The sequence below is a fragment of the Tiliqua scincoides genome, chromosome 3 (genome assembly GCF_035046505.1).
Source record: "Tiliqua scincoides isolate rTilSci1 chromosome 3, rTilSci1.hap2, whole genome shotgun sequence".
NCBI lineage: Eukaryota > Metazoa > Chordata > Lepidosauria > Squamata > Scincidae > Tiliqua > Tiliqua scincoides.
In genome coordinates, this window is record NC_089823.1 from 64,516,100 (window position 1) to 64,528,623 (window position 12,524).

At 42.7% G+C, this 12,524-nt stretch overlaps 1 protein-coding gene across 2 annotated transcripts in view; it reads left to right on the forward strand.

Moving 5' to 3' along the window:
• LOC136644295 (interferon-induced GTP-binding protein Mx2-like) overlaps nt 1–10,772 on the forward strand; it is a 40,462-nt gene extending 29,690 nt beyond the window's left edge. For both annotated transcript variants that reach the window (XM_066620032.1, XM_066620033.1), the window contains exon 15: nt 4,419–10,772. In XM_066620032.1, coding sequence (XP_066476129.1) covers nt 4,419–4,649 — 231 coding nt within the window. In that variant the 3' untranslated portion in view covers nt 4,650–10,772. The remainder of the gene's footprint in view (nt 1–4,418) is intronic.
• The last annotated feature ends 1,752 nt before the right edge of the window (nt 10,773–12,524 follow it).

The window sequence follows — 12,524 nt, forward strand, 5'->3', positions numbered from 1 at the left end:
TTTAATGTATTAGATTTGATGCTACCATGGTATGGAACTGTATTTGGAGAAACATTACTGATCTGTACATTTAACATGCTACTATATATATGCTTTAGCAATGACAGTCCTTGGGATATTTGGGGAATTCTTTTAAACAGCAACTGCTTGGGATGTTTAGGAGGATTCTTTTTATTTTAAATAATAATTTTAATGAAATTAAATATTAAATTAAATATACAGGTGGAACCTTTTTATGCACGGGGGTTTCGTTCCCTGGACTCGCGCGATTGGGAAAATTCGCATTGTGCCAAATCAACCAGAAACAAGTGATTTTACACAAATTGCATAGAGTTATGCAAATTGCGTACAGTTAAGCAAATAGTGCTACAGCCTGACACGTGGAGATGGAAGAAAAGTAAGGCAGCGGTTCTCAATTGCCACCCCCCTCACCACGTCCCCGCTCCCCTACTGTACTCAGCCCTTCCCTGTTGCCCGCTGTCCCCACTTGTTTCGCAGGTGGGATGCTGAGCTTTTAAGAGCCCAGTTGTATGCATTCTACTTAGAAGTAAGTCCCATTCTAGTCAATGGGCTTACTCCCAGGAAAGTTTGGAGAGGATTGTAACCTAAATCTAATGCTTGGGATTGCTTGGAAGACTTGCTTACTGGGCTGTTTTGCTTGTGTAGGCAGGAGCACAAAGAGCCTGCAGCATCCCTACCCTTTGTACACACCACCCATCGCTACTACCAGGGGTGCCTGGTTTTCCTTCTCATTTTCGGCTCTGAGAAAGGCAAACCAAACAAGCTGGAGGAAAACGCTCCGTGGGTTTTTTTAAAGCAATTCCCCTCTGTTACTACACTCTCTCTCTCTGTGAGTGAGAGAGAGAGAGAGCGAGATCACACGAGCGTTCTCCTCTTTGCTGCACCCGTTCTGGCTGCAGAGATTTTTTTTGCAGTGTTTTGGGCTGCCTTGAAACCAATCAAGGCACTAGTGTGGGGCAAAGGAGGCAAAGGTGTGTGCGAATTTGAGCCCCCCCCATTTGCGTTGAGATAAATCCGCAGATAAAAAAATCAGTGTATAAAAGGTTGCACCTGTAATAAAATATTTTAAATAATTTTACTTATTTAATTAATGGATTTGATTTTGTCATATGTGGAGGTGCTAAAAATTATCTGGCTTTATGATGTCATTTCTGACCATGACATAACTTCCAGGTTAATGATAACACGTCCAGTGGGTCCCAGCAGATTGTCATTCTAAAAAGTGAGTCCCACTGCTAAAAGGTTTGAGAACTACTGAGCTAGTCAATTTCACCCCATTACATTACAGAGATGCTAGACACTATACCCCATTCAGCCACTAGATGGGGCTGAATGGAATGGAATGTAATTATTATTATTAATTATTATTATTAACAGTATTTATATACTGCTTTTTAACGGAAAGTTCACAAAGCGGAACATTCACAAATTCCATAACATTCAGCTCTAGTCAGTGGCTGAATGCATAATAGCATCTAATGTAATGTAATGGAGTGAACTTGACTAGCTGGTAATACAGTAGGCTGAATGTTTACAAAACAATGGAGATCAAGAGAACAGATCCCCGGAGCAACTCACACCTGTATAACAGCCAAGCTTAGCTTTTAATGGTACATGGCCATAGAGATAGAAAAACTGGGAGGGTCAAGATGCAAAGGGCACCAATCTTTAAGATACATGAGTGACAGAGTCCTATGGGGGATCTGCAAATCTCTCACATTATTCTTCAGCTATAAGATGTTAACCAGTTCCATACATGATTTTATTTTATTTGAGCAGCAGATCCAAATAGGCCTTTTTGTTAGAGGAAAGTTTTTTCTACTCAGAGAGAGGCCATTTCCAACTTAGCAGAAGAAGAGTGTTGTATGCGAAGAAATTCCTAGATCCAGTGACTTTCCAGTTTCTAGAGAACGTCTCCTGTTTGTCCAAGAATCTGCACAGGGTCTCCAAGGAGCCTTTTAGGGCATTCTGTACATCATGGCTTGTAAATTCCTTATTCACTGGGTTTCTCATGCTGTAATGCAACCCCCAATGTCATGTCATGCTGCATGACAAGAAGTCTTATGCTATTATTTGTGCAAGTGCTCACAGAAGGGTACTAAACAATTTCATTTCCTTATGCTCAGGAATCTTTCTATCCAAGTCATAATCTCCAGCAACATCCCCTGAACAACTGTCACTGAAATGGGATATTGAGATGGAAAATGACCTGATATTTGGTTATTTCTGAAATAGTGTGCATCTTATTTACAAATTTGTCACCACCAGCCAAGGTGCCACAGGGCACGCATGAGGTGATGGGATCCTGAGTAGGCTGGCATTGACTGAGAGTCCTAGTGATATTGTGCTTGTCTGGGCCCCAGGTGGCTTGAACACAAAGAAAATATTTTCTTTTGGTTCAGAGACTATTGTGGGCTGCACTTCAGCTCTCCAAAGTCTCATCTGTGGCTTGCCAATGTCTTGTGCCTGCAACCTACTTTAGGAATTTTCTCTCTTAATAGAGAATAATACATTCACCACCCCCATTTCCACAGTCATTGCATTTCAGTTACAAATATGTCACCACAAGCCATGGTCCCACAGGTTACATATAAGATGATGAGATGGGAGTAAGTTGCTTTGAGAGCACTATATCCTTTTTGAGATGTGGCGACCAGAACTGGACACAATACTCCAGGTGTGCCCTTACCATCGATTTGTACAACGGCATTATAATATTAGCCCTTTTGTTCTCAATACCTTTTCTAAGGATCCCAAGCATAGAATTGGCCTCCTTTACTGCTGTTGTACATTGGGTCGACACTTTCATCGGCTTGTCCACCACCACCCCAAGATCTCTCTCCTGATCTGTCACAGACAGCTCAGAACGCATTAGCCTATATGTAAAGTTTTGATTTTTTGCCCCAATGTGCATGACTTTACACTTACTTACATTGAAACGCATCTGCCATTTTGCTGCCCCTTCTGCCAGTTCGGAGAGATCCTTCTGGAGCTCTTCACAATCACTTCTGGTCTTCACCACTTGGAAAAGTTTGGTGTTGTCTGCAAACTTAGCCACCTCGCTGCTCACCCCTGTCTCCAGGTCATTTACGAAGAGGTTGAAGAGTACCGGTCCCAGGACAGATCCTTGGGGCACACCGCTTTTCACCTCTCTCCATTGTGAAAATTGCCCCTTGACACCCACTCTCTGTTTCCTGGTCTTCAACCAGGTCTCAATCCAGGAGAGGACCTGTCCTCTAATTCCCTGACTGTGGAGATTTTTCAGTAGCCTTTGGTGAGGGACCGTGTTGAACGACTTCTGAAAGTCCAGATATATATTGTCCACGGGTTCTCCCGCATCCACATGCCTGTTGACCTTTTCAAAGAATTCTAAAAGGTTTGTGAGGCAAGACTTACCCTTACAGAAGCCATGCTGATTCTCCCTCAGCAAGGCTTGTTCTTCCATGTGTTTGGAGATTCTATCTTTGATGAGGCATTCCACCATCTTACCCAGTATAGATGTTAGGTTGACCAGCCTATAGTTTCCCGGGTCCCCTCTTTCCCTTTTTAAAGGTCAGCGTGACATTTGCTATCCTCCAATCTTCTGGCACCTTGGCCGTTTTGAGGGACAAGTTGCATATTTTATTCAGGAGATCAGCAACTTAATTCTTCAATTTCTTAATAACTCTTGGGTGGATGTCATCAGCACCTGGTGACTTATTGATATTTAATTTATCAATGACTCAACTCAATGCCATTTTTCTCTTCTCTTAGGGCAGTGGTTCTCAAACTGGGGCATTGCAACGTCCCAGCCTGAGAGCCTTGGGCTCTGTAACCTTAAGGGTAGTGGGCAAGGGGAATACAGCAATGTGATCCCCAGGATTGCGCAACTGTGGGTGCAGAGGGGGCTTTTCTCTATGAAGCCTTACCTCCTCCCAGGATCTGGGGGATCTAGGGAGTCCCACGGGGGACTCTGCAGGGCTCCCCATAGCTTGGAAAGAGTGAAAATTAAGTTTGCGGTTTTCACTTCTTCCAAGCTGCAGGGGGACTCTGCAGGGCTCCCTGCAGCTTGGAAGAAGTGAAAACCGCAAACTTAATTTTCACTCTTTCCAAGCTATGGGGAGCCCTGCAGAGTCCCCCAGGGGGCTCCCCAAATCCCAGCAGGAGGCAAACTTGATAGAGAAAAGCCCCCTCTGTGCCCACAGTGGCACACTCCTGAAGATTGTGTCACTGCCTTCCCCCTACCCCCCCCCCAAACTTAGAGCAGCTAAAACTCTGAGAGGTTGAGAACTACTGCCTTAGGAATATCCTTACCAACTGTGCCTGGCTGCCCATTTTCCCTTCTCTGCCACTGCTTGGTTAGATCAGGACTTCAAACAGGCAGACATTATTAATAGCTTTGATTGATCTCATTTCAGAGTGCAGGCAAGCGTCTCTCCTGTCAAATCCCTCTGATTGTTCAGTTCTACATGCTGAAGAAATATGGAGCTCAGCTGCAGAATGAAATGCTGAAACTGCTGCAAGAAAAAGAGGAATTGAACACTTTGCTCCAGGAGCAAAAAGACACTGCTGAAAAGAAGCAGTTTCTCAGCGAGCGAATCAGCCGTTTGACCAAAGCTCGCCACCAGTTAGCCATTTTTCCTGCTTAAAACGTTTATCTCCCTCCCCTTCTGTTGCATGAAGGTAGATTGTTGGGACAGATATTGATGGAAATTCAGTTTATTATCCCCTCTTAAGGCCCAATCCTATCCAACTTTCCAGCACCAGTGCAACTGCAATGCAGCCCCAGGGTAAGGGAACAAATGTTCCTGTATCTTGAGGAGGCATCTGTGACTGCCTGCCCACCATAGGATGCAGTTCACACCCCATTGGCACAGCTGCACTGGCCCTGGAAAACTGGATAGGATTGGGCCCTTAATTGACCAAATAAAGACCCAACAACGTGACTGGAAGTACATGCCTGGCTATTTTGACAGTTATAATGAAACTGCTTTGGTGGGTGGGCAAAGGGCTGTGTAAAAATCAGGTATGCGAATGTACCTTACCTAAAAAAAATGCATATCTCTGCTGCTCAACAGTGAATGTGTTTCAACATAGAGAAGTGATATTCTACAGGTTTCCCCTTTTCAATGATCTGCTCTTCCAGCTCTTTCCAGTTATAACCAGAACACCTACATTTGATGCATGGTCCACTACTGACTTATTTTGTCATGTCTCTATGACATTCCACCCACTCCTGCAACCACACACTGCTTTTTCTCTCAGTTGGCTCAGCACCATCTTTTCGTTCAGTCTGTACTGTATAGAAGTCTTAGAAATGGTGCTATTTACTTCTGCATGCATTCACAAGTGCCGTATAGGGTGTTACATTTTTTGACAGTCAAACTGTATTTGCAAAACTGGAAGTGGAATGCAATTGCTCTGCTTTCACTTTTGATGCTCGCACAGGGCTCCCACATCCCTGGGAGGCTGCAAGAGGCTCTGGTAAATCCAGTCAAGCCCCTGCAGCCCCCTTAGCTATGCAATCCTGGGTATCACATCGCTGCCTCCCTCCCCCGCAAGGACTTACTGCGGAGCTTGAACTCCCTTAGAGAACTGATGTACTATAGGTACAAGCTTCAGGGCTGACCAAAATCCATTGTTAAAGGGGTTATTGACTGTTGTCTCCTTGCTTAGCTCTATTCAATAAGAAAATTAGACAAATGGGTCTCGAGGAAGATCTACAAGGAGCTGCTACACTTGAGACTTCTATCAGGCTCTTGATAACAAGACTAATAGACATAGAAAGGCAAGAGATTTCGGCTGCAGCACAAAAAAAATGTTCACTCCTAAATTTCCATCTTAACAATACCTTTGGTCTACAACCAAAATACCTGTCCTTCTTAGAGTGCCCCTTTGAAAGGAGGGCTGCCTTCTAATGACCTACTTGGTAGGTTTAGAAATGCCCCGAAGGAAGAACGATTTTGCAATTGTGGCCTCAGAGAGGTAGACTCTCTTCCACACATTGTTCTGCATTGTGCTTTTAATCAGGTGCTCAGAGACCAGTATCTCCCCTCATTATCTGGAAACAAAAAAGGTCTCTCTTTACACCTAAAGATCACCTCTTTACAACTGTAAAGATCACCTAAAGATCACCTCTTTACAACTTTTGCTGGCAGGTGAATTTGAATCTGTGACCCTTCCAGTTGCTAAATTTCTACATGTGAGCAACTTGAAGCAGGCTAAGTTGCTGGTTCTAAGCAACTTGGAGTAACTGTGTAAGCAAACTGGTGTGTTTTAACTCTTATTTCCTATCTCTCTTTTAATATATACCTTCATACATGACTGTTTGGAGATATTAGTTGTAAAACTATATGCCTAATAAAGGTTTGTTGTATGTTGTATGTTACTATAGGTACAAGTTCTATCTAAAAAAACACATTTGGCTGCTATGTTTTATTCACATTCTTCCACTGTGTCAATATTAGCTTATGTTACTGACGCAATGCATTTTGTGTTAGAAAGTTGTGGGTGTTCTTTTTTTGCATTGCGGAGTATTACTGACCATGATGAACACTGTTGTACTTTTCCTTTTGTTGAACTTTTTCCCAATGAAGTGTTTTCCTTACAAATGGCCTTGTGCTCAATGAAATTCCCCAGAGCAGTGGTTCTCACACATTTAAGAACATAAGAACAGCCCCACTGGATCAGGCCATAGGCCCATCTAGTCCAGCTTCCTGTATCTCACAGTGACCCACCAAATGCCCCAGGGAGCACACCAGATAACAAGAGACCTCATTCTGGTGCCCTCCCTTGCATTGGCATTCTGACATAGCCCATTTCTAAAATCAGGAGGTTGCACATACACATCATGGCTTGTAACCCGTAATGGATTTTTCTTCCAGAAACTTGTCCAATCCCCTTTTAAAGGCATCCAGGCCAGATGCCATCACCACATCCTGCGGCAAGGAGTTCCACAGACCAACCACACGCTGAGTACAGAAATATTTTCTTTTGTCTGTCCTAACCTTCCCAACACTCAATTTTAGTGGATGTCCCCTGGTTCTGGTGTTATGTGAGAGTGTAAAGAGCATCTCTCTATCCACTTTATCCTTTCCATGCATAATTTTGTATGTCTCAACCATGTCCCCCCTCAGGCGTCTCTTATCTAGGCTGAAGAGGCCCAAACGCCATAGCCTTTCTTCATAAGGAAGGTGCCCCAGCCCAGCAATCATCTTAGTTGCTCTCTTTTGCACCTTTTCCATTTCCACTTTGTCCTTTTTCAGATGCGGCGACCAGAACTGGACACTGTACTCCAGGTGTGGCCTTACCATAGATTTGTACAATGGCATTATATTAGCCATTTTGTTCTCAATACCTTTTCTAATGATCCCAAACATAGAATTGGCCTCCTTTACTGCTACTGTACTTTGGGTTGACACTTTCATCGACCTGTCCACCACCACCCCAAGATCTCTCTCCTGATCTGTCACAGACAGCTCAGAACCCATCAGCCTATATGTGAAGTTTTGATTTTTTGCCCCAATGTGCCTGACTTTATACTTACTTACATTGAAATGTATCTACCATTTTGCTGCCCATTCTGGGTTTGGAGATGCTTCTAGAGCTCCTCACAATCATGTCTGGTCTTCACCACTTGGAAAAGTTTGGTGTCGTCTGCAAACTTAGCCACCTCACTGCTCACCCCTGTCTCCAGATCATTTATGAAGAGGTTGAAAAGCAGCGGTCCCAGGACATATCCTTGGGGCACACCACTTTTCACCTCTCTCCATTGTGAAAATTGCCCATTGACACCCACTCTCTGTTTTCGGGTCTTCAGCCAGGTCTCAATCCAGGAGAGGACCTGCCCTCTAATTCCCTGACTGTGGAGTTTTTTCAGTAGCCTTTGGTGAGGGACCATGTCGAACGCCTTCTGAAAGTCCAGATATATAATGTCTACCGGTTCTCCCGCATCCACATGCCTGTTGACCTTTTCAAAGACTTAGCCATGCTGATTCTCCCTCAGCAAGGCCTGTTCATCTATGTGTTTGGAGATCCTATCTTTGATGAGGCATTCCACCATCTTACCCAGTATAGATATTAGGCTGACCAGCCTATAGTTTCCCGGGTCCACCCTCTTTCCCTTTTTAAAGATAGGCGTGACATTTGCTATTCTCCAATCCTCTGGCACCATGGCCGTTTTGAGGGACAAGTTGCATATCTTAGTCAAGAGATCAGCAACTTCATTCTTCAATTCCTTAATAATTCCTGGTTGGATGCCATCAGGGCCCAGTGACTTATTGATCTTTAATTTATCAATGAGGTCTGAAACAACTTCTCTTTTAACCTCTATCTGACTTAATTCCTTGGTCAGGAGGGGCCTTTTGGGCAGCGGTATCTGCCCAAGGTCTTCTGCCGTGAAGACAGATGCAAAGAACTCATTTAATTTCTCTGCCATCTCTAAGTCTCCTTTTATCTCCCCTTTCCCTCCCTCACCATCCAGAGGGCCAACCGCTTCTCTGGTGGGTTTCCTGCTTCTAACATATTTGAAGAAGCTTTTATTATTCCCCTTAATGCTGCTGGCCATGTCTTCCTCATAGTCTATCTTGGCCTCCCGTATCACCTTCTTACATTTCTTTTGCCACAGTTTATGTTCCTTTTTATTCTCTTCATTAGGGCAAGACTTCCATTTACAGAAGGAAGCTTCCTTGCCCTTTACGGCCTCTCTAACTTGGCTGGTTAGCCATGCAGGCATCCTCCTGGACTTAGTGGAGCCCTTCTTCCTTTGTGGTATACACCTCTGCTGGGCCTCTATTACTGTTGTTTTAGGCAGCCTCCATGCACTCTGGAGAGATTGGACTCTTTTACCTTCCCTTTCAACCTCCTTCTAACCAGCCTCCTCATTTGACGGAAGTCCGCTCGTCGGAAGTCAAGGGTGTGCACTGGGACCCAATTTAGCACTGGGACCCACATTTTAGAATGAGAATCTGTCAGGACCCACTAGAAGTGATGTCATGACTGGAAGTGACATCAAGCAGGAATATTTTAACAATCCTAGGCAGCAATCCTACCCAGACTTCCCCAGGAGTAAGTCCCATTTACTTTCATTGTTAAAAGAATATACATAGTAGCTTCTTAAAGTACAGGTCTGTGACATTTCCCCAAATGCAGTCACATACCATGGGAGCATCAAGTCTAATAGTTTAAAAATGAAATGAATGGGGACCCACCTGACCCAGTTTGAGAATCACTTCCCCAGAGGTTTTCTTTTTATCATTTGTTTTGAATATGGATTGAAACTGTAAAATTTAATATTTGACCCAGAATTAAGACCAATCTGTTATGGCCTCAAAAGATATCCAGAATTCACCTATGAAGAGATCAGACGTTCTCTGTAATACACTATAACAATTCTCAAACTGTGGGTTGGGATCCACTAGGTGTGCTATGATCCAGTTTCAGATGGGTTGCATAGCACCTGGCTCAGCCACCATTGCTAACACAGAACTGAAAAAGGAGAGATTTGTACTTACTGTGAATCCCCCTTTTCAGTGGTCTGCATGTCAGTCCTCCAGTTGGGTAGCTCCTCCCTCTGGCCTCACCTATCTGAGAGGAAGGAACTAACCGATCGGAGGACTGACCCTGTCAAGGGGATCCCACTGGAGAATACAGGATACAGAGCTGTTGGGCAGGGCGGGCTACCGATGGTAGAGAGGCATGGTGCTTTGGCCTGAATAGGTGGGAAGATGGGGTGCTGAAAAGAGGGGAGAGCTGTGAGGTTGGAGATAGATCCAAGTCTGACTTCAGCTTTGACTTCTGAGCTGGAATGTTTGAATTCCGAGCTATGCAATGTAACAGCACAAGTGTGCTGTGTAATGAGCCCTTTGGCTTTGCAGCTTAGGTTTGAAGCCTAAATTGATGTCATGCTCAGAAGTCACATCACTTCTGGTGGGTCCCAACTGACTGTCATTCTAAAAAGTGGGTGTGCTTAAAAGTCTGAGAACCACTGTACTATGATCATATAAGCGGGGGGGGGGGGGCAGATTGACTTTTTGTATTGTTTTAGGGAAATATCTACATTGCAACAACTGATTTAAAAAATTGTGTTCCCATGCATTAGGATTGACTCCTTAGACTAGGGATGGCCAGCCTCTTCAGGTTCCTCGACCTTTTAACAATTGTGTTGTGGGAATTTAAGCAGTGGCAGCTTGTCATCTCACAGATGCATCTGCTAAATTCTTCTCTACACATTTTTTAAAGGCCAGGAGCCCTAAAGTTTAAAAGGTGGCCACCCCCGCCTTAGACCTTCAGCAAAAGGTCCAACAAAGCACAAGAATATGAGAACTGGCCAGAAGGAGACATATTTTGTAAAAAGAGTTTATTCTTTAAAATCATTAGTACACAAAGATGCAAGTTGTATGTCAAACTGGAAGGTAAAACATTTGTTTTTAAAAATTGTAGTAAAGCTTCTAGTTTAAAAATTCTGCATGATTTATAGTCATTTTTCTTAAGTTTTACCATGTCCGCTTTAAATAATCATTTGAGCAGCACTTGAGTATACAACTTACTACATCTTAAAAACCTGAAGTAGGAATTTCTCCAAGAGACATATTTTTAAAAGTGCACTTCAATAGCAGCATTATCAGTTGTCAGTCCATTGAAACAAGAGGGAAAGAAAAACCCAGTGTCCGATTTCATTGTTGTTATAGCTGTACTAATCAGGTTTGCCATGTATGTTCATCTAAGATTTTTGCTTCCACCATTATTAAAATCATACACAAATGTATTATCAAGATTAAGACATTCCTGCTTAATATGTGCATATCAGTGTTTTATTAAATGAGGTAGTCACTTGATTAAGTTGTTTTACTTTACTGTTCTTAACACTTAACTGACAGGTTCAGAAATGTATAAAATATAGCCACAGTGAAAATCTCTTATTAAAGGGGCAGGGGAAATCTTGAATTATTCCTACTTGCTGTTTCTAGTCCCTACCTACACTTGGAAGATGCATCTAGCAAGTTCCTAGCTGCAGGCTACAAGGCCTGTTAACTGTGCTATTGGAATACTAGTTAGTATCATATTTAAGCCTCTTCAGACATTACCTAAGAACAGAAATGTGTGGCTGGGAGTGTGCCAGCTCCTCCTGCTACTGGCATGCCCTATAGCTATGCCCCACCCCCACTCTCCATGCTTAGAGCATTTTTCTGTAGTAACCAGTACTGAACATGGAAAGAATGGGGGTGTGGCTATAGACATGATGTCAGAGGCTGCATTTGCTGGCACATTCCTGGTTTACCTGACCACACAGTCCTGTCTCTGGACGAGGCAATACATATAAAGGCCTACTGTGATCCTGGAATACTCTGTACAACAGAACAAAATGAAGTCCAAGATGTTTTCGTTTACTGAACAAACTCTGATTTTGATTTTAGTTTAACATATTTGGAAGTGGGGGGATTCAATATATAAACCCCTATTTTTGAAATCCATGTTAACACCTGTGAAAAGGGTGATGCATTTTTAGATACCTGAAAACAAGTGAGGTATTTTCTGTCCCTTAGTATTTTAGAGAAATGTCTCCTTTGCACTTGTTACCTCAGGACATTCATCATGTGGTTTCCCTACCTTTGAAAACCTGAGCTAGCCAGCAGCTCAGACATTCACATTACTGATACCCTAAACATTAAATAACACCAAAAATAAGCAACAGGATGCTGTGCTTATATTCCAAACACAGGATAGAAATAGCAATTTACAAATATGATTACAATAATAAAAAACTGGCTGGGAATTCTCAAATCAAGGACACTTCAGTGATTTGATTTTTAAAAAAAGGAGTGCCAATAACCACCTGAGATATTGTACTAAGATAGGTTCTTGTGAAGCCTATACTGTGCTTAATATCCAGTCAGTGCAAATTGCAAACAGTTTGCAAACATTTAAGTTATTAAAAATATGAAGTGTTGAGGACCTAGAATTCATTTTTAAGGCACTTTTTACAGTAGTTAGGAAGATCAGGAAAACCATTCGATTCACCGAGATGCCATTCTTTCCACAGCAGTGACACGTGACAGAATATAGTCATTGGTTTGCCTGTTAGAAAAACACAAAGCATTAACACTCCCTGCATACTACATGTATTGAATTAATAATGCATTGTTATGGGCCCATATAAACCCTGAAGCTGTGTCAACAATGCTGACATATTGAAGGGGAGAATCAGCAAGCAAGTCAGTGAATCCTCATGAAATCAGAAGCTTTTGATTCACCTCTTCTTCAGCCCTTGATTCATAATCATGTCAACAGTAGCAGAGCTATAATTGTTTCTGTTTTGATAAAACAGAAGCAGCTGTGTGTGTACAATGAACAAAACTCAAAAAACCTTCCAGATGCAGGCAAGGACAATTTCATAGCTACTATGCTTGTAACTTGATCATGCAAATATTCCCCCAAAATATTAATATTTATATACCACTTTTCAACACAATAGTTCACACAGCAGTCAAACAATAGTATCGTGCTTAAAGAAACAAGTGTGATAG